This window comes from Tauraco erythrolophus, unplaced genomic scaffold, assembly GCF_009769465.1.
Source record: "Tauraco erythrolophus isolate bTauEry1 unplaced genomic scaffold, bTauEry1.pri scaffold_50_arrow_ctg1, whole genome shotgun sequence".
Lineage (NCBI taxonomy): Eukaryota > Metazoa > Chordata > Aves > Musophagiformes > Musophagidae > Tauraco > Tauraco erythrolophus.
Genome location: NW_028238618.1, coordinates 301,143 through 327,096, shown reverse-complemented (window position 1 = coordinate 327,096; position 25,954 = coordinate 301,143). Strand labels below are relative to the sequence as shown.

The following is a 25,954-nucleotide window of genomic DNA, read 5'->3' as shown; positions in this document are numbered from 1 at the left end:
AGGAACCATTGTCCCTTGCAGCGGGAGCCCGGCTGCCCGCGGCTGCTCGCGGAGGTGGCGGCGGGGCCCGGCGCGGCGCACGGCCCCCCCGGGCCGGGCTGCCGGCGGCCGCGGCCCCTCGGCGGGGCTGGCCCTGCCTGGCGCGGCCGCGCTCGGCCCGCCCCGGGCCCCCATTGCCGCCGGCGGCGGGACGGGACGGGACGGGGGGGGCGGCTTTGTGGCGGCCGCGCCTCCCCGTGCGCGGGCGGAGCGGGTCCGGGCCCGTTCGGCTCGGCCCGGCCGGCGCCGGGGGCCGCCGAGCCCGGAGCTGTGACACGTCGGGGAGCGAAGGCGTTGAGCGGTCGCTGCCCTGAGCAGTTCGGCTGCGGTGGGATTTACGGAATAACGAAGCAAATCGCACAAAGCTGCGTAACTTGCAAAAAGATAAATAAGAAAGTGTTTCGGCAAGTGGCTTCGGGAAAAAAAAAAAAATAGCTTACAGACCTTTCGAGAGAATGCAGATTGATCTCACTGACCTGCCCAAGGTGGGAAGAACAAAATATTTGTTAGTAATAGTAAATCATTTAACACGGTGGGTAGAAGCTCACCCTGTAGCACGAGCTGCAGCACAGATGGTGGTAAAAATTTTGTTAGAACACTTGATACCTCGATATGGGATAATCCAGTACATCGATTCTGATCAAGGCACACACTTCACTTCTGAAATAACAAAATTGTTATGCCAATCGTTAGGTATTCAATGGGAGTACCACAATCCATGGCATCCACAAAGTTCGGGAAAGGTGGAAAGAATGAATCAAACAATAAAACAGCAATTGGCTAAATTAATGATTGAAACTCAAATGCCTTGGACAAAGTGCTTACCTTTGGCACTTTTAAATATAAGAACAAAACCACACAGTGAGACTGGATTATCACCATATGAAATGTTATACGGTATGCCTTATTCCCGAGGAGTGCCCTTGGGAAATAATGTAATTGAAGATGATAATATCCAAAAATATATAATCACTATTGGAAAAAGATTGAAAGAGCTCAGAGAAATTGGAATGATAGCTCAAACACCTTTAGGGTTTGCAATTCACTAAATAAAACCGGGAGATAAAGTTTTGATGAAAGCATGAAAGGAAGAAACCTTATCTCCCCTCGGGGAAGGACCTTTTCTTGTTTTGTTAACTACAGAGATAGCTGCAAGAACTGCTGAAAAAGGATGGACACACACGTTGCGAGTGAAAGGTCCAGTGAAGAAGTGGAAAATAACATCTGAACCAAGAGAAACTAAGCTTACCTTCAGATGAACTTAAAAGGGACTCCACTGGAAAAAAAAAAATATAAAAAATTAAATATATATATACATATATGCGCTAAGTTTACTGTGGGAATTTCATAGCAGTAACTCCAATAAAGCTTAGCAGGAGGTAATATTTCTATAAGCCTCTGGAGAGAAGTTGGCACTTGTGCCTGTTGATTGTTTAAATAATGTTGTTTGTTTGTTAGTGTTAAGTGTTCTGCGTGTTTAATATTTACATAATTATTCAAATTTTTCAGAGCATTCACTGGGGAGCTACCACTCCCTTGATATAAATAGAGAGTAGGATGACAAAAACTGAGTATAATATACCAATTAAAAAGAGCTAACCTTGTAACCCTGCAGGTGCTAAAAAGGACCACCCCTTCGAATTTAAGGAAGAGGGCAAGACTGGATAGGGAAACAGTGGTGCGGCTTAGAAGGTCTGCCAAGGGCTGCAACCCCTTCGGGCTGTGACCGCCGACCACCTATGGCCCTTACCAGGACCTCTTCTAGGCCTATATGGGGTGAGTTTCTTGACTGACTGCAGCAAACAATTGCAGCCGATGTGTGGTCATTACTAGAAGGGGACGAGGTAAGCTCCCAAACCTTGGTATATCATACTATTTATGATGGTAAGACTAACCTAACTCAATATGATTTATGCAAAGAAGGAAACAGAACTGTATGTTATGATCCGAAAGAACTCCCCTATCAATATTGGATGGAAATAATAACAAATTCAAAAGAAAGCAGACTGATTGGAACAAGTGAGGATCGTGAAATAGAAACAAGAATAAAATATGAAATTCCCACAATGACTAAGAATTTATTTGTGAATCTTGGTAAAAACATTGCTAAGTAGTTACATGTAACTAACTGTTATGTTTGTGGTGAAACAAATCAAAGTGATCAGTGGCCATGGGAGGCTATGAAAAGTAATATAAGTGGTCCCCGAATATGGAAGAATGAAAATATTACAACAAAGAGTAACTGAAAGCTACTCCAAACAAGTAAAATTGGAAGGAGTCGTTTGCAAAATCTAAAATACGGTGAAAGGCAAGTAGGTAACCTGGAATGTGAAGGGGGTTACTTACGGAATGAAACAAGAAATAAGTGGGACAAATGGGGAAATCCACTAAAGATGAATAGGAAATTTAGAAATTGGACTGATGGGACAAATATACCAAATGGGTGGCTAACCCCTGAAGGACATTATTGGATTTGTGGCAAACTAGCCTATGCATATTTGCCAAAAATTGGACAGGATCCTGTATATTGGGAACGATAAGACCCGGTTTCTTTCTGTTACCCATGAGTCGGGGAGAGCGGTTGGGAGTGCAGGTACATGCAGAAGCTGCTGAGTTAAGAGAAAGGGGCCAAAGACGGGATTTACAAATTGGGAATTGGAAAGATAATGAACGGCCACCTGAAAGAATTATTTCCTATTATGGACCAGCTACATGGGGAGAGGATGGATCTTGGGGTTACAGAACCCCAATATATATGCTGAATAGGATAATAAGATTACAAGCAGTGCTGGAAATAGGAGTAAACAAAACTGGGGATGCGCTTGGCTTAATTGCTAAACAAGAGACCAAAATAAGAACGGCTTTGTATCAAAATCACCTAGCCTTGGACTATTTGTTCTAATTATTTTTATGATAATATTGACTTTTGGACCTTGCATATTGAATAGAGTCATTGGATTAGTTAGAAGAAGACTCGAGGCTGCCAATTTGATGATGCTAAGAAAATATTATGAGCCTTTAGATGAAACAAAATTGGATGTGGATAACAGAATGGAAATGGAGGTTCTGTCCTGATTTGATGAGCAAATTAAGAAGGATAAAAAGAAAAAGGGGGAATTGTAATAAGTAATATATTAGAATTTGCCAATCAAATAGAAACCATCATCTCTCAGGAACTAGCTAAGATATATATTAGTTATTGTTTAAATATTAAATATTAACCAATTATCGTTTACATACTAACTGTTACATCAACTGTTGTACGGATTATTGCTGTAAAATGTTAGAAGTTGCAAAGTGCTGGTCCCTGCTGTAAGATACGAGCTGCCCAGGAGGAGGCTGGTGAGAAAAGCAAAGACAGATCAGACGGACTCCGGCAAGGCTGTGACTCACGTCTCACACCTCTGCAGGGAGGAAGGGATGCACAGAAACTGGCCCGTGTAGGAAAGATAAGGGCTAATAAAAACTGACATTTGTCTTCAGATGGTGACAGGCAAGGCGACCAGATGTCCACTCAAGGACAGACCAGGCTGGAACCACTTTGGCTCTGCAAGCTCAGCCAAATCAGGGATTTTAGGGAAGGGGTGAAAAGTGCACAGTGAGGAAGACCTCCGGCCTTCATCCTGAAGACCCCTGCCCACGACCACCAGGAGGCGTGTCGAGGAGGAGCCTGAGGCGGATCCTGAGGCGGGGACTATGGAAATGATTTCCCGGGAGAGACTGACCTTTTTGGGGGGGCTGTGAGTGTGTTTGTATAAATACAAGAAAACTGCCACGGCGGGGGCGCGTCTTGGTGGAGCGGAGACTCCCGGCGCACCCAGCGCTGTTTGCTGCTTGCCCTAAATAAATTTTAACTATTAATTTTACAGTTATTGGCTGTTGAGAATCATTTTCTCGCCAAACTATTGAAATCAACCTATAACAGAGGGGTGTCATTGTGGAGAAACCCTTTGGCCGCTGCAGCACCCTGTGAAGGTTCTCTCCCCATGCAGGCTGACTAAGAAACACCTGCGGCTCGTTGCACGGGGAAAGTTGCCCTGAAACAGGTGCTGCAGCGTTCAGCCAATCACTCTGGGAGATGGATGGGCAAGTGACCAATAGCCTTGGCCCATCTAGCAAACCACGTGACTCCTGACTATTTAAGGCAGGGCGTTTGCTCCTAAGGGCGAGGCATTTCCTCCTGAGCCTTGGAGGAGTGTGGGCCTTCCTTGGAGTAGAGCCTGAAGCCTTCGCATTAGAGCATTGGTCTGCTTGGAGCCGCCTGAAGCCTTCCAGCTGCGACATGTCATGGACAGTCATACATCAAAATGTATTTATATATTAAAATAATAGAAACCATAAAAATCCAGCTAATAGAGTTCATTCTCATTGCCGAAATGTCTGATACCAATACCTGGAAACGTTTAAAAGGATAAAATCTAAAACCAAAGGGGTTTTACTTCGGACAGAGAGAGTCTATGGCACAAGACGCTGCGCTGTTCCAGGACATGTTGGAATGTCCTCGGCTTACACGTCGGCGGGGGTTCTATACCGTGCTTTTGCTAAAAGGTACAGAGCCAGAATGCTGAACTAGCCCAAAGCCAGCGTAGCCAGAAAAACCAGTGCACCATTAGGAAATTCTAGACAAATATATGGAAAATGATAACGCTAGGTGTTTTATTCAGCTTTTTATTTTTATGAAAAACGAACAGCTGGAGCAATATTATTATTTGGGTGAATCCTAGACCTCGCAAACATCCAGGACTCATTGGGGCCTCCTGCTTCTGCCCGTTTCCTCATTCGTGCCTCATTCCCGAGCTGAAGCAGACCCCGCAGACACGCCGGCACCCACGCGGCGAGCTATGGAGGCACCTGCAGCCTGGGAGAAATCTATCTGGGGATGGAGGCAGAGGAGCTGTGGGGGGACACGGGATGGGACCTGCCACCGTCCCAGCCTCCCACAGCAGAACGGCAGGGGGTGAAGCAGGGGGCGAGCACCTGGCCAGAGCCCCCCAGCAAGTGCTGGGCTCTGGCAGCAGCCGGATTTCTTGGGACAGAGGCCCAGGAGCTGGGGGTCAGCCAGGATGGTGCCACCAGGGTCCACAGGCATGGGGACGCTGGTGTCACCAGCGCAGACATCTTGCCCTGCGACTTCCCGTCACTGGATCTGCCCAACGAGCTGCTCCATGCTGACATCATCCCTGAGACCATCGATGGCAACGAGAGCCTGGAAGAAATCCTGGGGACGGACATGATGCAGCTGTGGGGGGACGCGGGATGGGACCTGCCACCGTCCCAGCCTGACATGGCAGAGCAGCGGGGGGCGAGCACCTGGGCAGAGCTCCCCAGCAAGCGCAGGGCTCTGGCGGGCAGCACGGGGGTGGCCGGGGGGGATTAGAGGGAGATGGGGGGACTCAGGGGTGGGAGGGGAGGAGGCGTGGTGTGTTTTGGGGTGGGGGGAGAGGGATTAGGGTAGATTTGATGGGAACTTTTCTGTTGTGTTTTTCTTCCATTAAATGTTATTTTTCCAGAACGGCTCCGTGCCTGTGTGGGAGGGGCAGGGAGCGCAGGGGGCACCGGGAAAGGGCACCCAAGAGGTGCCAAAGCCCCGCCGAGCCCCACATCAGAGCCGGTGAGCCCCGAAGGGCACCGAGCCGCCCCCAGGGCTGAGTCACGGCCAGCGGGGCAGGCCATGGCAGGGGGAGTCCTCTGGCCCCTTCCCCGGGGGAAGCAGCCCTTTGGCGGGGGGGCCAGGACAGACGGGTCCCTGCAGGACTCACGGACATGGCCCCAGCTCCCGCCACTCTCTGCTCCGGAGCCCAGCTTTGCCTCACGGCCCCCGCAAAATAATCCCAAATCTCCCCCAGAACAGCGAGGGAGGGAGCTGCAGGCCTGGCAGGGACCCTCCTCCCCTTGTCTGGCTGCACCGTGGGCAGCCGCACGAACACGATAAGAAGGGAAAAAAAAAAAAAGAGAGAACAACAGAAAAACCCAAATCACTCAGTGATTTGGAAACTCCATCTCTATTTATCTCCCATTTCCCATCCCAGCTCCACAGCCCGGAGCCAGTGCAGCCACCGGCGCTCTGGGACGCGGTCCCCTCTGTCCCAGTCTGGCTGCAGAAGGTGCAGGTGAGGGCCCCGCCGGGCAGTCCCAGTGCCGGGCTCGTTGGGGGATAAGCCCCTTCCTTAGGGCACCCAGCGCCGCTGCAGGGATGCAGGAGCCGCTCCGGGCCCCGGGCAGGTGCGGTGCAGCTCCTGGTGCCGCTGCTGCTCCGCCGCTCACCTCGCACCTGCCCCGAGCATCGACCGTGCCCCGGGACTCCTGTCCCCGGCGGCAGCTGCAGCGCCCGCAGCCCCGGGGGCCACCGAGAGTCCTTCTGCTCCAGAGAAGTGGGAAACGGAAGAAAAGCAAAAGCGCAGAACCCAAACCTCAGGGCTGACCCAACGGTCAAGCACGGTCTTGGGGGCCTTGTCCCAGCTGACCCCTGCTGAGCTGCTGCCCCCCAGCACTCCCACATCCCTTCCTGCAGGGCTGCTCTCCAGCCACTCCTCTCCCCGTTTACGCTCCTGCCCGCCGTTACTCCCTCCCAGGGGCACAACCCGGCACTGGGACTGGTTCCATTTTGTGCTGCTGACGATTGCCCCATGCTCCAATCCATCTCGATCCCTCGAAGCACCATTTGTTGATTTTTTTTTTTTCTTTAAGAAACCATCATGAAACACAAAACGAAATGTAAAGTGTGAAGTGTGGATTACCACGGAATGCGCGTGTTGGCAGAAGGGAAGAGGAGAAGAAAGAAGAAAACCAGAAGAGAATGAAACTGAGAGCATCCCTGTTAGCAGCGGCAATAAATGGAAACAATATCAGAGGCAAAGGTAGAGGAAGATGTGGGAAGAGGAGAATGGAATGGGGCTGGACAGGGACACCCCTCAATTAGATGCCCCCTTTTAGGTCTGAACCAGCGTGCCATCTGGAGAAAGGAGGGACACTGGGAAAATGAGTGTTGTATCCAACAGGGAAGGAATGGAGCAGGGGACAAGAGGGATGCAGATCTTATTCTGCTGGAAGATGTTAATGAGGATTGAAGGGGACCAGAGGAAGAAGATACGGAGCTGGAAGTCTCCCCAGCCAATCCCCTGGTTCCAGTAAAGCCGGGGAACAAAACCATCAACTTTAATAGACAGTGGGGCTGCTCCTCCTGCAGTTCAGGGGACCTTTGCGTAAAACCCGTATGCCGATCGCCGGGGCAATGGGAAGGCAGGTTTTGAGGCTGTTTTTAAAACCTATGGAGTGTACAACTGGAAATACAAAACTGCCCCATGAATTTGTCTATTCAACCCCAAGCACAAGGACAGGCTGGGTGGAGAATGGATTGAGAGCAGCCCTGAGGAGAAGGACTTGGGAGTGCTGGTGGGTGAGAAGCTCAACATGAGCCGGCACCGTGCGCTGGCAGCCCAGAGAGCCAACCGTGTCCTGGGCTGCATCCAACCAAAGCAGCGTGGGCAGCAGGTCAAGGGAGGTGATTCTGCCCCTCTACTCAGCTCTCATGAGACCCCACCTGGAATATTGTGTTCAGCTCTGGGGTCCTCAACACAAGAAGGACATGGAGCTGCTGGAGCAGGTGCAGAGGAGGCCACAGAGATGATCCGAGGGCTGGAGCACCTCTGCTATGGAGACAGGCTGAGAGAGTTGGGGCTGTTCAGCCTAGAGAGGAGAAGGCTCCGGGGTGATCTTATTGCAGCTTTCCAGTACCTAAAGGGGCTACAGGAAAGCTGGAGAGGGACTTTTTACAAGGGCATGTACTTATAGGACAAGGAGAAATGGCTTTAAACTGAAAGAAGGGAGATTTTGATTAGAAATAAGGAAAAAATTTTTCACTCAGAGGGTGGTGAGTCACTGGCACAGGTTGCCCAGAGAAGCTGTGGCTGCCCCATCCCTGGAAGTGTTCAAGGCCAGGTTGGATGGGGCTTTGGGCAACCTGGTGTAGTGGAGGGTGTCCCTGCCCACGGCAGGGGGGTTCGAACTAGAAGATCTTTAAGGTTCCTTCCAACCCAAACCATTCTATGATTCTATGATTGGTTAGAAGTTTACAATGAACTTGGAGATGGGGACCAGCCGTTATCAGAGGTGTGGCTGCTTTATAAAGAAGTCACGAGATTGACCAGTGGAAGATCAGGGTGTCAGCCTGGCCTTGTGCTGAACAGCTAACCAAAGTCAACAGCTTGTCAACTCCCACCTCCGCCTGTCAGCTCTGAACCACACACACACGTCATGGTCCTGGAGGGCTGCAATGGTCCTGCTGAGCCAGCTGCTGCAGGAGACAGCCCTTCGAAGGCTCTGACACAAACAGCTCAGGAAGGACAGCAGGCAGCTAAGCAGAGGAGCCAGCTGGCAGCACAGTGGGTCCCTTCCAACATCTTGCAGTCAACAAAACACCTGCTCTGAAAGGAGAGCAGGGGCAACAAACCCACGAGGTTTGAGAACAGAGCCAGTGCTGGTGTCCATGTCCCAGAGCCAGCTTTCAAGGAAAGGTGAGGGAATCTTTTCCAGGCCAGTTGTACAGACACTTTGAACACGGAAATACTCTCAGATGACATACAGGTGTACAAGCCCACAGTGGCTCTGTGAGCACGGGCTGCCTGAGCCACATAGATTGTCTCCTTTCCCAAGGGGGAAACAGCTTGAAGAATACAAGCAGAACTTCCTTTGAACGAGAGATTCCCCACAGTACGGTGAGATGTCCCACGGCACGTGCTGTGCAAGGATTACCAAACCATGCAAGGCCTCTTTTGGCTCTCCTGCTGCAAGGATTCAGGTGCAAGGGCAGACCTGGCTGATCCAGGGATCCCAAGAATTAGTGATCCAACACAGAGAGCCTCCAGACCTGCCCAGCCCAGAACCAGCCCTGCAGGGGCTGTTGTAGAGAAGAGCCAATGCTCCAAATCAGCGACTTCAAGCCTGTTGCAAAAGTGACACTAAGCACTGCCAGTTCTTCCCCACGTACATTCGAGGCAACTACCTTAAACCCTGACTGCTACACAGCCAGACCAGGGAGGAGGTGACCACTGAGAGGAGAACATGGTGCTTCTGACCGAAAGGCTGGCTATGAATCCCACGCCCTGGGCACAGAAGGGGGGTGTGATGTTGCTTGGCCAAATTCAACACAATGGGTCTCACACAGAGGATTTTTTTCCTCCAGCAGAAGTTTCAGAGATAGATGGAAACGGGAAGGCCACATTCAGAGAGGAAGCTTCAGTCAGGCGTGAAAACAGCCCTGGAAGATGGCAAGAAGCACAACCCCAGCACGAGATGGACAGGTCCAAAGCAGCATGAATTCTGCAGCCACACGCAGAGAGCTGAGCCCCGACACCCCACACGGTACAGGACTCCAGGAAGCCACAGCAGGTACCTGCAAGCAGCTCTGACGCTGCAGACCAGATCCCTTCTTGCACTGATAACTCACTGTGCACAACTCTGCTTCTAAGCCAATAAATCAATCCTGAGCAACCAGCCTCCGTCACGACTAAGTGCCATCAAAGCCTCTCAAGCAATATGGTACAGGAGAAGCTGCTCAAAGGGAACCTGCTCAGACCTCACCCACCAGGCTCTTGACCTCCCAGGAAAGGGAACTCACTCCAGCTCATAGCAGAGCCACATTTTGTGCTTTCTGCTTCAGGCTGTAAGGAGCAACAGCACTTCCTAGGGATCAATCACAGAATCCCAGAATGTCAGGGATTGGAAGGGACCTCAAAGGATCATCTAGTCCAATCCCCCTGCTGGAGCAGGACCACCTACATCAGACCACACAAGAACGCGTCCAGGCGGGTTTGGAACATCTCCAGAGAAGGAGACTCCACAACCTCTCTGGGCAGCCTGTTCCAGTGTTCTGGTACCCTTACTGGGAAGAAGTTCTTCCTCATGTTTAAGCGAAACCTCCTATGTTCCAGCTTATATCCATTTCCCCTTGTCCTATCATTGGATGCCACTGAGAAGAGCCTGGCTCCATCCTCAGGACAGTCACCCTTTCCATATTTACAAACATTAATGAGGTCCCCCCTCAAGTCTCCTCTTCTCCAAGCTAAAGAGACCCAGCTCCCTCAGCCTTTCCTCAGAAGGGAGATGCTCCACTCCATCATCTTTGTGGCCCTGTGCTGGACTCTCTCCAGCAGTTCCTTGTCCTTCTTGAACTGAGGGGCCCAGAATGGGACAAAATATTCCAGATGCGGCCTCACCAGGGCAGAGTAGAGGGGGAGGAGAACCTCTCTTGACCTACTCACCACACCCCTTCTAATACACCCCAGGATGCCATTGGCCTTCTTGGCCACAAGGGCACATTGCTGGCTCATGGTCATCCTGCTGTCCACCAGGACCCCCAGGTCCCTTTCCCCTGTGTTGCTCCCCAACAGTTCAGTTCCCAACTCGTACTGGTACCTGGGGTTGTTCTTACCCAGATACAAGACTCTACACTTGCCCTCGTTGTATTTCATTACATTTCTCCCCACCCAACTCTCCAGCCTGTCCAGGTCTCTCTGAATGGCAGCACAGCCCTCAGGTGTGTCAGCCACTCCTCCCAGTTTAGTGTCATCAGCAAACTTGCTGACCGTGCACTCTATTCCCTCATCCAAGTCATCGATGAATATGTTAAACAACACTGGTCCCAGTACTGAACCTTGAGGGACTCCACTGGATTCAGGCCTCCAACTGGACTCTGTCCCATTGACCACTACTCTTCAGCCAGTTCACAATCCACCTCACTACCCGATCATCCAGACCACTCTTCCTCAGTTTAGCTGTGAGGATGCCGTGGGAGACTGTGTCAAATGCTTTACTGAAGTCAAGACAGACCACATCCACTGCTCTACCATCATCCACCCACTGGGTGATGTCCTCATCAAAGGCTATCAGGTGGCCCCCCAAGCAAGAGCTGCCCCCCAAGCGAGAGCTGCACTTGCTGACAAGCACAGCAAAGGCTACAGATGACAGCTAAAACTGTAGATCATTTTCTCAGTGCATCTCCAGCCTCTGCAGTGCAGGTGTGGGCAGGTGGTCAGAGCTGGGAAAGAGCTGAGGTCTGAAATCTAGGCACTAGATCAATTTAGGGAAGGCTTAAACTAACACCCATAAGAAGATGGACAGAAACATGGTGCCCTGTCCCCAAGGAGAAGGCTCCTAATAGCTACAGCTAGAGCAAGTCCTGGCATGACTCCAGCCGCATGGACAAGCAGCAGCAAGAGGGAGGAAAGAGATACGACCAAGGCAGAAAGCCAGGCAATGGGCAGAGGGCTCGTACCTGTCAGTAGGTGTCTTGATGGTGCTCCTCATCCCGGGAATCATAATACTGCTGGATGAAGCCAAAGTACTCCTCCTGCTTGCACTGCAAAGCCAGCTTTCGCCGCTCCATGTTTGCGGGGAGATAACCCTGCGGCAGGAAAATCCATGTCAGGGCAGACCCTCTTCCCTCACCACAAACCACCGCCTGAAATCCTGCCAGTCAGCTGTGCACCCACAAGCACCTGGCACAGAGACTCGGGAGCTGGGGAAAGAGCTTTCATGGGATTTGGCTTTCCCAGCCCTTGGTGCCTTTAGTGATCTTGGAGCAACTCAACTTCACAGGATTCAGTTTCCCAAAAACAGAGTGAACCACATACTCCCGGCACCAGTCTGGGCTTCATGCTCAAAGAGAACGTAGCGATTACACTCCCCAGTCAAAAAAACTACGGCTCACCCGTAGGCTGGGCACAGATACGACAGGAGCAAACCTGTTACGGGACACGCGAAGGTCTAGAAGCGTGTGTCCCTGGCTTGGCACATTCCCCCAGGCTCCTGCGTCACAGCTCCGAGTGCTCACGGAGAGGAGACGTCGCGTCATGGGCCGGACCTCTCTGGGCACACCAGGCCAGCTGCATTTCCTCAGCTCATCTGCAAACGGACAGTGGTGGCAATGGAGTAGATCCTAGGCACGTCCAGGCACCACCATACCTAGAAGAAGAGGAAAGCCCAGTCTGCTCCTGCAGGCTCTGGAGACACTGAGTCTCTGGGAAGGCTCAACATCAGCAACGCCTCGGGATGTGGGTCTGCGGTAAGGGGAGCAGAGACGATTTCAGCTCAGCCTGGGTACAGAACCAGCGGCTGCAGAGGCTCTGATGTGCCGGAACCTCAGTTCTCATGCAGAGCCCAACAGACCCCAGAGATCACAACCACCATTTGTGAGACGCGGAGAGACTGGGAACAGACAGGGAGCTGGTGGAGGACATCACCATCTGCCAACAGAGCAGTTCATGCAACCATCCCACTTGGTGCAATTGCAAGCAGTTATTTTTTCCACCCTGGAGCAGACCCGATCACAACCTGAAGCAGGCATCAGGCCCCCTCTGCCTTCCCCTACCCGCCCACCGGCAGCCCCGTTTTGCCACACTCACCCAGGTCCGTGTTGTGGCTGGAAAGGAGCTGTCAAAACTTCTCCAAGCAGTTTTTTCCCCTCACCGTCATGGGGGGAGCACCTGAAGTGTTTTGGTCAGAGACTCGGGTGACGAGTGGAATGACAGGCCGAAGGGGAAGAGACTGCTGCTTCTGAAGAGGGGTCCGCACACAGGCCTCCTCTGCAAGCAGCAGATGCTGCAGTGAGGTGGGGAAGCAGACAGCACCTCTCCAACCCTGCCTCGCTCCTCTGGCCACTGTCAGAGACCTGCCACTGCAGATTTCACCTTTCTCTTCCCCAGCCTCAGCAAACAGAGCATCACTGGCCCACTCCGAGGGATCAGCCGGTTCACAGGCACCTGTCGTGGCTCTTCCACTACTCCTTCTCTTTCTTCCTCCTACAGCCAGACACCTCTCCGCCAGCGGATCAGACTTCTCTGTTCACATGGGAAGCCATGGGCAGAGACGAGGCAGAAGGAGTCCGTGGGAATCCCAGAGGAACTGACCTTCAGACCTGCCCCTGCTCGTCTCTGATCTAAACAGTGATCAAGCTAATTGCTAGCACAGAGGAGGTGACGAGCTGCCAATGCCACCTGCTGGCAGCAGGGACCTGCTGGGTTACTCCCACAGCACAGGCAGCTGTCTGCCTGCAACAAGGCAGAATGAGCAGGGGCTGATGCTGCCCAGTTCCCTGCCCAAGCTGGGGCCAGCAGGACCTCGTCCAGACCTTTACTAAGAGCAGCACACTGGGCCACAAAGGAAGCAGATGGTGAGCAACCCCAAGCAAGAACTTAACAGATCTCCAAAATCCCTTAGCACCCAGAACATGGGATCCTCTGGGGCAAACATGCCCGTATGCAGGATACTGAACAGGAAAGGACACTGAAGCATTAAGGCCAGGCCTCCAAAAATGGCTCCTTGGAGTACAGGATACTACAAGGAGGCAAAAGTCTCTGTTGAGCTTACAGGCTGTGCCACAGCCTCTCGCCCATAACATGTGAGCAGCAGCAAGTGGCTGAGTTCAGTGGCCAACCGGGAAAGCACTGGAGCTACACCTGAAGACAGCTCTTACCAGATGTCCTAGAGAGCTGGGTCTCACTGCTGGACTTGATGACCTTGCAGTTGGTGGGCATGTCACTGAGAGCAGACTGGGCCCACTCGGGTTTTGCCCGCAGCTTATTGTGGTTCTCCAGGACCTGGGCTGCCGTGGCCTTGGTCACTTTAGAGTTCAGAGTTTGCAAAGAGGAAGAGGAGGAAGAGAAATCCTCATCTTCATCATCGCTGATGTCCCAGGCATCACTGGTATTGCAGGCAAACTCGTGAAAGCTGGAGGCCTTCTTGCTTCTTATAGGCAGCACGTTGGCTTTGGAGCGGTCCTTGATGAAGCTGGGAGCCAGAGAGACAGAAACAGTATCAGAGCCATGCTGTCAGATGAATCCATTTTCTTTCCTTCCTTACGTCCTCACTCCAATCAGCCACTCCCTTTTTCCCATTTCCCTGTCCCTCCTCCCAAACCCAAGGAACATGTTAAGTCTCTCCAGGCTGCCTGGAGGCAGAGCCCAAGCTGGTATGATGGCAGGGCACAGAGGCCATAGTGCCAGCAGGCAGCTGGAGAGGCACCAGGCTTCCCGGCTCAGAAGGGCAAAGGGGCGAGACATACAATTCCTCCAGCTTTGCCTCCCCTCACCCTAGAGAAAACTGGTAGATTAACACCCAAAAAGTCTTGCGACCTGGGGAGAGGCACGTCAGAGGTCAGACGGAGCCAGTCTGCCCTCATGGACACTCCTGACACAGCTGCGATGGCTCCCAGCAGACAGACCAGCCTGGCTCTTTTCTCAGGCAAAGGAGGAGCCTTCGGATTTACCTTTAAGCTCCAGGAATCAAAGTCCACCACCTGAAGTGTCACAGCAAACGAGGAACCTTCACCGCTACACAGCACGAGACAGAGACAAGGAGGCAGTTCAGATCAGCTCTGCCCTTTCCTGCCAGGAAAGGTGCTGCGGTTCTCCAGCCTCGCAGCTGCTGGGCAGCTTTAACTCCCCCTCCGCGTAATTTTTCTGTTTCCCAAGGGAAGCACGGTGCTGAGACACCATTGCTAAAAAATACACCTGTCTCCTTCGATGTGGCTGGTACGACATGGATTTCTGGCCATAAAGGGTGCCAGTAGATAAGCTTTCCCTGCAAGCATTCGCAGAGCTCAAGACAGCACCAAACACCACTGCCAGAACATCACAGTGCCAGGGGATGCTGGAGACCTCCACCTGCTGCAGGATGGAGCCAAAAACCTGCAAAGCCTCATGGCCTGGGTCTCCAGAAAATACACACTTACCTTTTGGTGAGCCGGGGATCCAGCGGCAGATGCTGTGCTCCATAGACAGGTTGAATGCTGCAGAAAAATGAGAGAAAAAGACAATGCAAAAAGCCACAGAGCACCCATGAATAATCTCCTCAGCCTAGACTGGGGTCACGCTTCCTGCCTGCTGTTGGGAGCTGAATACAGACCAAAAGCAACTTCAACAGCCTTCTGTCTTCAAAGCCTTAGGTCCAAAGTGCCACATTCAGCTGAAGATTTGTTCCCTGCAGCAGCAAAGAGAAGCCTTGTTCAAACCCTTAGGCTCTCTCCAGCCTGAGCTGGGATTTGAGATCCGCTCCTTCTGCACCACGGATTCACTCCGAGTGACCACGTCTCAGCTCCCCCTGCCTTCACACCGATGTTCACTCTTTTTCCATCAAGGGGTTTTCCAGGTTTGGGAATTTACGCTTCCAAGTCCCATGGGTCAGGGAAGGACTCTAGCCAGCGACACTGGGGCTCCTCCACAACACAGCTGAGGGTCTGAACCCCACACTGGCTCTTGGGCTTGTGGCCAACGCTACAGCAAAGCGGTCTCTGGTACGGTAGGGGGTTTGACTTGGGTCCAAATCCCACCTTAATCAACTACGTCCTACGTGGCCTGAAATGAGTCACCACGTCTCAGTCCCTCAGCTCCCCTCTCTGTGGATTGGGTCTAGTGGGACAGGGAGCCCGAGGGCTGCAGGCACTGCAACATGGGGAGCACCATCTTGGAGAAGAGCTACTAGACAAGAGCTCATCACTAGTTTTACGGGCTCTGGATGTGAGACAGGGATCCTGAGTTATTACCTCCCTTTGGGTAACTATTCACAGCCACCTCACCCTGAAAAACCAACTCTGGAAAACAAGTCTTCCCCATCCCCTGGTACACAGCACAGTCCCGCATCCCACTGCAGCGACAAGGGTCTATTCAGAGCTGGCACACAAGGGACAAGCTCCTCTTGGGTCAACAGCGCTGGCCCGGTTTCCAGGAGCTGCAGATGGTGCCCGGCAGTAAAACAAGCAGAGCCCAGCCGTGTAGGAGGAGAACAGCGGCATGGTGCAGCTGGAAAGCATGCTGGGAACCAGTTGACGCTGGGAAGGTGGCAGCAACATGACCAGCTGGCAGGGGAGAGCTGCAGAGATCCACAGCAGAGCACAGAGATATCCTGGTGGTGAAGCCTGGCGAGGGGTGGGCTCGCTGCTGCAGCAGCCACCCCTCATGGCTGGAAGCACTGAAAAGGCTCACTGTGTTTACCCACCAGCGATCCAGCCTAGGAAAGACTTTGCTGACTAATTAGCATCTAGGAGTCAGGACAGCTATTAAGTAGAGGCACCCCCGTGGGTGGGCATAGCAAGCAGATTATCAGGAGTAAGAAAAACAACCCCTCCAGATCAGCGCTGCTTCCCAATGACTCATGGCAGCTCCTTGCAGAAGAGGAGCCGGCAGAGTCTCTCCGATACCCAGCACCAAGTTCACACCGTCTCGTGACAGCAGTCACGACGCTGCTCCCCACCACGCGGGGATCCACACGCTGCCAGCGGGTGACTGCTTTGATCCACGTGCGAAGGCCTGAGCTTCACAAGCCAAGCAAACTATGTGTCTTGGATGTGGCAGCCAGCTCTGGGTGAGGAAACCCTTTCCTGGGGCTCTGAAGCAATCGGCCGAAGCCTTCACCAGCTAACAGCTGATACAACGGCAGAGGGTCCTACCTCCGAGGCAGCTCTTTTTAAAGAATTTGAAGTCAGGCTTCCCCAGACAAAGCATCCTGAGCTGATCTAATTGCACAGCCCACCAGTCTGTGCTCCCACACAAGTGGCTGAAGACGACAGTCTGGTTTTCAGCAGGCTACAGAGGCAGGGCTGAACACCACCATCCTGCATCGGTGAGCTCGAACCGCTGCATGAAGCAGATGCTCCCCATGCTTGTCCCATCTTTGCCGATTCTCTGCCCTACCCACCCAAGCAGAGAGTGTAACAGACTGGACAAGAGGAGTTCAAATGCTCCGGGGTGTGCAACAGGCCACTTCTGAGGTCACAAATTGAGGCCGGAGGAGTGACACCACCAAATCATGCTCAGTAACTTTATTTACTCACTCTTGTCTGCTGTTCGCTGATGCAGCTCAGCTAGATGAATCTGCTGTCTCCAAGCTTAACTCCCTGTCCGAAGCCGTCTTCACCTGACTTTCACATGGCCAGAAGGCTCCGGGCAGGCACTACATCTCAGAGAACACACCACTGGATCAGGAGCAGAGACCTAAGCTGATGCTGTGCTCCCGAGCTGACTAGTTCCCTGTCCTACCTCAGTTTCAGTTCTTTGGGACAGACGTTTCTTGTCACCTGTATGTTCAGCGTCTGGTACAACAGCTGTGGTGTCTGCATTACACCACAGATCATCACAGGGTGTGGGTTACTGACACTGCAGCAGAAAGCATATCCATGAAATCTCAGTGCCACTTCGGACACAGAACATGTTTGTTCCTAGTAGACTCTGTCTCTCCCCTTTTAAAACAGCACAGAAATATCCCGAGCAGAGCCTGGCTGCCCACCTCTCTATAGGGCAGGAAATAAACAACACATCGCACAGGATAAACCCAGCAGACCATCCTGCCAACATTTACTAGTTTTGTCACCCTAAATCTAGAGGGAAAACACACCAGCTGAAAGCAAATACAAGTAAGTGACCAAACGCACAAAGTGTCATGGAAAAGAAAGCTAACACAGTCTCCAAATCTTTCCAAAGCTTCCCTCTGCCAGCTTGTCAGGGCAAAGAAAGGAGAGAGCCAAGAATCTGTACGAGAAGATCTCTCAAAGCTCAGACGAAAAAGAGGAACGGGAGCTTCACATCTAGCAACCATGGATGCAGCACGTCCCACCTCCACCTTTCGCGGTTTCGCCTGAGACCTGTTGGCAACTGCTCCTGGAAAGGACTGGCACACAGGGTATTTCGAGGTGGTAGCAAGCATCCTGGATAGCAGGATATTTGCCAAGCAGCCAGTTAGGAGCCGGGGAGAACTTTGCCAAAAACTTAACGCAGGAGTGTATTGTCTAGGCAGGGCCGGCGGCCTCCCAGACCGGTTCATCTGGCTAGAGCTTTCCAAGTCAAAGCTCACAGTCACCCACTGCTGTCTAAGACCACCAGCTGGGAGCACGGCCGGGACCTCCTGCTGAGGGGGGGGCGAGCGGCAGGCAAAGGGAGAGCACAGCCTTTTCCTGTCCCCGAGCGAAAGAGGAGGGACGCGCAGTGCTCGGTGCTTTCCCGCTGCTTGTGCAGACCCGGGTTATCCCACCGAGCAGCCCGAGGGAGCTGGTGCCACAACCAGGACCGGGTGGAAGCGCGTTCGAAAGGGAGACGGAACCGGCCCGGCAGCATTTAGAGCCAACGGAGCATTTCCGACGGTGTCCGCACACCAGGAGGGGGAGGGCAGGGTTTGGATAAGATCAAGGAGAGCAAACGTGAGGAGCACCAGATGGGAACAGCACTTCAAAGCCTCTCCCCCCGAGAGGTGGGTACCTGCTCCCCACGGCAGCCTTGTTCCCAAAGCCATGCAGGGAGCATCTCCTTCATCACCATCAGCCTCTTCCTCCTAAACCCAGCTTAAACAAGCATTTCACCTGTTTCTCCCATCCATGGGGTGGGTGTGGGTGCCTCGACAGGAACCAGGACATTGCAGCCAGAGGAACCAAAGCAGGGCAGGTGCACACAGTGAGCCCCACAGCCCCTCATATCAAGCAGAGGGGGACCAGGAGTGACACCTCGCAGACGATACGGTAACAGGGGGGCACATGCATCGGCAGGGGCACCTGCTTGGGACAGAGTTGCTGCCACACAAGGCGACATCGCTAAGGGCGTCAGGAAGCGAAGGGGTTTCTTCAGTACCTGGACAAAGGAGGACGGTACAGCCCCGGCTCCGAGGCCACCCCAGGGGGGCCTTCAACACCTTGACCTCCTCCCACCCTGCTTCCCACGGCAGAGGGTGCCCACAGGGGTCCACACAAGGCCTGCCCTGCAGCTGAGGGGGCAATCCTGGCACTATCCTTGTCCCCTGTACAGGGGCTCTCTCCAGCAAAACTCCCCTTCCTCACAGCCGAGGGTGCCCCCGCCATTCCCCCTTTGCGGGGGGCACCCCGGGCCCCCACAGCTTCCCTGCCCCAGAGCTGGGGTACATACTCCTGGTATCTCCCCGCCGTCAAAGTGGAGGACCCCGGAGCCCCCAGCCCCACAGCCGGGGGGCGCCCCGAGACAGCCCCTTCCCAGGGCAGAGCGGCTGCCCAGACCCCAGCCCCGCACCCCTGGCCGGGGCGGGGCTGCGGCCCGGACACCCCCCTGCAGGGGCACCCCGGGCCGCGCAGCCACCGCCCCGCCCCGCAGCCGAGGGGCCGCCCCTGAAACCCCCCTCAGCGCAGGGACAGGGACAGACACGGACACGGACACGGCCCCGCCGCCCCCCGACACCCCTTCCCCGGGAAGGGCGGCCGGTACCCGCCGGGCCGGGCCCGCGCTCACCTGCCGGCAGCTCGGCGCTCCGCTCCCAGCGCTGCCGCCGCTCTCGGCCGCCGCGGCGGAGGGGGGGGGGGGCGGAGCGGGACAGCGACAGGGACAGGGACGAGGAGCCCCCCGGCCGGCCGGGCCCGCGGAGGAAGGCGGCGGCCCCCGCACGCCCTCAGCGCCGCCGGCCCGCAGCCCCCGCCGCCGCCATCTTGGGGCCGGGCGGGCAGAGCGCCGCCATTGGCTGCTCCGCGCGAGGCGGTGAGGCTCGGCCAATCACGAGCGGGACGAGGGAGGGTCGGACCGAACGGGCGGGGCCTGCCGGGCTGGAGGGGCGGTGTGAGGCGGGAGAGACCATCTCGCCCCGGGCGGGGGGAGCGTGGGGCGAACCACCGGCACTGAGGAGCGGGGCTGATACCTGAAAAGGAAACTGAACTTTCCAAGACTTGTTTTAAAGTTTTAGAAAGCAGGTATTCTTTATTGCAGCGCTGGGTGCACGGGGGATTTCTCCTCCTAGCGTGCACACCGGCTTCTGGACAGAAAATTAGTTATACACTACAATCATGCATAATTCATAACATATTTACATATTCTTAAACAATTGGTTAATTTTCTCTCGCTTTTCATGTAAATCACTTCGCATGCTCAGTTTTCCTCCTCCGCCCCTTTCTTTTGGGTCTGGGGTGTAATTAGGGTAGGTGGTCCGTGAGTCGGTGGTCGCGATCTCCCCCTGCCGGAATTACCTTTTCCCCAAGTCACTGCATGTTCACAGTTTAGAAAAACATGAGAACAAAGTTTATGCAGTTTCTGCAGTTTCTGGGATGTTCCCTCCAAGGGCAGACAGTTCTTGATAAAGAGTCTCTGTTTTAATCACTGCTGGCAGCTTCAAGGCTGGACGTCTGGTTAGTTTCTTTAGGTGTGTGTAAATCACCTACTGAACCCTTCATGAAACTGCTACACAAAACTTTAACCCCTTTATTGTTGGGTAACAATTCCCCCCTTTTCTTTATCCTTGCGAATTCTTTCGCAAATTTCATATTGTTCATGTTTAAGAATTGTGAGTAGTACCCAAACTCTCCTAGTCAACTTGGTTAATTGGTACCAGAACATAAAGTTTACAATCGTTAGTATTGTTACTGCTACTAATACTACAAGCAAAGGATGTATTAATAAGTGCAGCACTCTAGTTGCTGATGGTGAATACCCTATAAAAATATTCCACCAATGATGTTCTCCATCTTTCTTCACTCGTTCCAGGACGTGGTGTATTTCTTCAGCGTCGTGATGGACAGTTATCAGAGTTTTTTTTTGTCCATCTTCTCGGACTTGCTTCAGCAGTCGTCTTAAGTCTTCATGTTGCACCAGTCTGTTCAGCAACGCTGAGTTCATTCCAATAGGGGTAGGCCGCAGGTCATGATACAATGTATAGTTAGATTTTAGTAATTGATAAGATGTGATGGGAGCTAAATAAGTAAAATCGCATCCTGTGATAGTTACAAAATTACAGATACAAAGGTTAGAGTGATCATTCATATTTCTAGTAATGTTGTCTACCAAAATGGAATTACAGGAAGTTCTTAGGCAAACACAGCCATTACCTATATATACAAGTACAGTTTTAGGTTTTTCGTCAGGATGTATCTCAAAGTGACAAACATTCTGTTCAGTGTCAAGACAGATGTCTTGAGCTCTGATGGTATTGCTTTCACAAATGAATCCTTGTTGCCCTTGCACAATGCATGTGCTAATGTCAATTGTTTGCCATTTATTCTCACTCTTTCGTGCCCACACTCTGTGTTCCAAGGGATACAGTGTAGTCCCATTGTGATTTAATCCTAATGCAATGATTGGATATATTGTGTATACCGAAGCATTGTGTATAGTTAACACAAAGGCTGTGACCATATCATTTTTGGGATCATAAGTAAAATTAACTAACTGCCACCAAGATTGGAATCTTTTTTTCAAAATTATTTGCCTTATCCCATATCACTTTCTGAATCTCATTGGGTAAAGTGCCTTCTTCACCTTCCTTTATAATCATAGCTGTTGTGGATTGAATCCACGATTGAGCTTGGATGCAGCTGAGAGCTAAAGAGATATTGTTTGGGGCTGCACCAAATGCATCTATAATGGACTGATGGTCTTTTTCATTTATGTTCTCCCACTGAGGTAATGTACGTGATAAAAGCCACTGTTCACTTCCCAGAGCCAAAAGGGAAGATCGTAAAGGATGTTCCAACTCGTTTAGGTCACTAGTTATTGTAACTAATTTATTCATTAGGACCTCAGAGTCTATATTATTTAGAATTCCCATTCCTGTTCCCATGATACCGGTAACATCCCTCTTCATTCGTTTTTCGGAGAAGATATTTCGTCTATGTAACCACATTTTCCACCCCATGTAAGAGGTTTTCAGAAATGGTGAACAGGCTGGCTGGATACTGGAGATGTTACTGTGCATTGACAATTCAACTCGTCTGAGGGATCGTGACGGGTTAAACAATATCTGCTGTTGTCCTGTATTCTGAATTACGTAAGGTCCAATTTCAAAAAATAGAGTATTTGGCATAGGTGGCGTTGTGCTAGATGAACTTGTTATCATGTTAGGGCTGGGAGTGATTGTTGTCACTGGTTCAATAATGCCCATTTTGAATTTAAGTGTGAGAGCCATGTCACCTTTCTGAGTATTCCAGAGGCAAATTATAAAGACAGGCTGGGTTAATGTAAAATTGCTCCAGCATTCTAGTTTTTCATTTTCGAGGGCACAAAGATTCTTTGTGAGCACAGAATTATTAGTTCCTTCTACAGTAATTTGAGTTGCTTTCTCATGGATGGACCCATTGGTCATTTGGCAACCTATTTGGATCCCTTCTCCGATTGTTCCCATCAAGAGGGGAGCCTCACTGTCCTTGTCCCAGCCCCACTCATGTTCTGAGTATATTTGCATTCCATGCATAACCACAGTAGCTAAATTTAAGTTCAAAGATGGTCCCATACTTCCTGTGGACTTAAGGTAGGCGTGAGACCATGGCCAACTTGGAGTGGAAGTGTTTACCATTTCAATCATACTTATCAGAATGGTGACAATTAACACCGGGTCAGTCTTATTCTTGTTGATCCTGTGGCTTCTGCTGTCCATTGTTCCTCAGGTGCTTTCTTCACCCAGGAGTAATGAATCCAAGCAGGTCGTTCTCTGATCTTGATCGCCGTGTAGGTTGTCAGCAATATCTGGAACGGTCCATTCCACTTCTCCTCAAGGGGGTGACCTGAAATGGTTTTAACATAAACCCAATCTCCAGGTTTGAATGTATGCACTGGAGAATCTAATCCCTGTGCCCTGGTGGACATTACTACTTTGTTTACTTCTTCCAATTGTTTTCCTAATGCTATCAAATATTGCTCTAAGCCCATTTCTCCAACTTGACTGAGATCTTGCCCTTGATACCTAGTTTGAAATGGTTTCCCATATAAGATTTCGAAGGGACTCAATTTTTCCTTAGTTCTTGGTTTAGTTCAAAGCCTTAATAAGGCAATTGGAAGGGCCTGATCCCATCTCAAGTTGGTTTCTTGACAAATCTTGCTTAATTGTGTTTTTATTAAGTGATTCATTTTCTCCACCTGCCCGCTTGCTTGGGGTCGATAAGGTGTATGCAATTTCCAGTCAATTTCTAAAAATTTACTAACAGATTGCACTACTTGTGATACAAAATGCGGCCCCCTGTCTGAAGAAATTACTTCAGGGACTCCAAACCGAGGGATGATTTCCCTTAGCAAAACTTTAGTCACTTCTCGAGCTTTGTTAGTCCGACAGGGAAATGCTTCAGGCCATCCGGAATAGGCATCTGTTAATACTAACAGATATCTATACCCCCTTTTCTAGGCAATTCCGAGAAGTCTATTTGCCAATTCTGACCTGGAACACATCCTTTGTCAATGTTTCCAAACTTTACCCGGTTGTCTGCCTTTGAGTTATTCTTTAAACAGGTTTCACATCTACTAACCACATTTTTACAGTTTGAAATAAACTTCGGGCTATTATTTGCTTAGAGAGAGAATTGTATAAAGCTTCTGTTCCCCGATGAGTTTTGCCATGCTCAGTTTTTATCAACATCCACAGTATTCTAAAGGGAACGATTATTCGATTGTCCTCTACTGTTGCCCATCCTGATGGATTAACCTTAGCTTTTAAATCTTTGATAAGCTTTTTATCTTTTTCATCATATTCTACCTTTTCAGGTAGTGATAAGGATTTTTCTGGGATCAAACTTAATACCTCACCTTGTTCCGCTGCTTGCCTCGCTTTACGATCAGCCAATTCGTTACCCACCTCCTTGTCAGTGTTACCTTTTTGATGACCTTTACAACGCATGATGGCCACAGCTGTTGGAAGCTGAACTGCTTCTAAAAGTCGCAGTATCATATCGGCATGTTTAATACCTTTTCCTTGTGTGGTTAAAAGTCCTCGTTCTTTCCAGATCGCTCCATGAGCATGTACTACACCAAAGGCATACCTTGAATCTGTCCATATATTTACTCGCAGCCCTTCAGCGAGCTCCAGCGCTCTCACCAAGGCAATTATTTCTGCCCTCTGTGCCCACGTACCTTTTGGGAGAGATCTTGCTTCTATTACCTGATTAGTTGTTGTTACCGCATACCCGGCCATTCGGACTCCATTCTTCACAAAGCTGCTCCCATCTGTGTACCAGGTATGATCGGCCTCTTCCAGTGGTTCTTCTTTCAGGTCCAGTCTACCTGCATAGACAGTTTCAATTGTCTCTATGCAGTCATGTACGATGGGGTCAGTTTCCTGTTTATCACTCAGGAAAGAGGCAGGGTTAACGATTGTAGATGTAACGATTTCCACATCATCCTGCTCCATCAGGATCGCCTGATATTTTAAGAATCTTGACGGTGATAACCAATGTCCACCTTTCTGTTCTAAGACAGAAATTACTGCGTGGGAAGTATAAATGATCATTTTCTGCCCTAGGGTAAACTTGCGAGCCTCTGGAATGATTACGACGACAGCCGCCCCTGCCCGGAGGCATCCTGGCCATCCTTTGCTGACTGCGTCCAATTGTTTGGAAAAATATGCTACTGCTCGCTTGTAGGGTCCCAGCTTTTGGGCTAAAATTCCCAGGGCCACTCCTCGTTTTTCATATGCAAACAGCCAAAAAAGTTTCATCACATCTGGTAAGCCCAAAGCAGGGGCTCTCATCAGTTCTAATTTTAATTCTTTGAAGGCTCTTTTGGCCTCATCAGTCCAAATTAATTGTTTCTGATTGTCTTTCAGTAGTTCATATAAAGGTTTAACTAACAGTCCATAATTATGAATCCATAAACGACACCAACCTGTCATTCCCAGAAAAGTTCGAAGTTCCTTTACCGTAGTTGGTTCTGGAGTCTTGCAGATGGCCTCCTTCCTTTCATTTCCGAGCTGTCGTTGTCCTTTGGAAATCAGGAATCCCAAGTAGATCACTTCCCTCTGCAGGACTTGGGCTTTCTGTAATGACACTCGATAACCACTTAATCCGAGAGAGTTCAGTAAGTTCACAGTCCATTCTTTACACTCTTCTCTCTTTCCTGTAGCTATCAAAATATCATCCACATATTGTAAAAGAATGCCATTGCCTGGAGGCCTTTCCCAAAGTTCCAATTCCCTTGCTAATTGGTTCCCAAAAATTGTAGGGCTGTTTTTAAATCCTTGAGGTAACACTGTCCAAGCGAGTTGAGTTTTACGTCCCGAATCGGGGTTTTCCCATTCAAAAGCAAATAAATTACAGCTTTCAGGGGCCGAGGTGAGGCAAAAGAATGCATCCTTTAAATCCAGAACTGTGAACCATTCATATGTTTCTTTCAGGCTGGTTAACAAAGTGTACGAGTTTGCTACTACTGGATACAGATCCTCCACAATTCTGTTTATTGCTCTTAAATCTTGTACTATTCTGTATTTCCCATCTGGTTTCTTTACTGGTAAAATTGGGGTATTATATTCTGACTCACATTCAATCAGTAACCCAAATTTTTGGAATTTTTCAATTGTTTCTTTTATGCCCCTTCGGTCTTCCAACCTTAAAGGATATTGTTTTATTCTAATTGCACCAGAACCAGGTTTTACTTCCACCTTTATCGGTACAGCATCCGTTGCTTTACCTGGAATCTCAGAAGCCCATACCCCTGGATACACTTGATCTAAAATTTCTTCAATCTCTGCGGTACTCTTAGTTTGTTTTTCAATTTGGATCATAGCCAAACTTAAAACTTCAATTAATCGATCATCTTTTACTTTGAATTCTACCTTACCCTTTTCAAAAATTATTTGTGCTTCCAATTGCTCTAATAGGTCCCGTCCAAGTAAAGGTTTCGGAGATTCTGGTAAATAAAGGAATTGGTGAATCCCTACTTGTTTTCCAATCTGAAATTTAATTGGCTGTAGAAAAAAAGCCTTTTTCTGCTGGCCAGTGGCTCCTATTACAGTTACAAAATCATGGTCTACAGGTATTAGTTCTTGATTCAATACAGAATATGAGGCACCTGTATCTATTAAAAATTCTACCTCCTCATTCTGGTTCCCAGCTTTAATTTAACCAGTGGATCCGCCAGGGTAGATTCCCCAGGTCCCCGTCATTTAGCTTCAGCAACCACCTCAGGCTTTAATTTAGGGCATTCCTTTTTCCAATGCCCTTGTTTTCCAC

General features: G+C 50.7%; 1 protein-coding gene across 1 annotated transcript; it reads right to left on the bottom strand.

The window, feature by feature from the left end:
• Positions 1-11,025: 11,025 nt before the first annotated feature.
• LOC147525907 (uncharacterized) lies at positions 11,026-24,138 on the bottom strand. Its single transcript, XM_086630808.1, is given in 10 exon segments — positions 11,026-11,043; positions 11,312-11,440; positions 11,870-11,940; positions 12,441-12,620; positions 13,511-13,824; positions 14,768-14,828; positions 19,278-19,314; positions 20,394-21,209; positions 21,211-21,939; positions 23,908-24,138. Coding segments are annotated over 10 exon segments (2,586 nt in total).
• Positions 24,139-25,954: the final 1,816 nt, after the last annotated feature.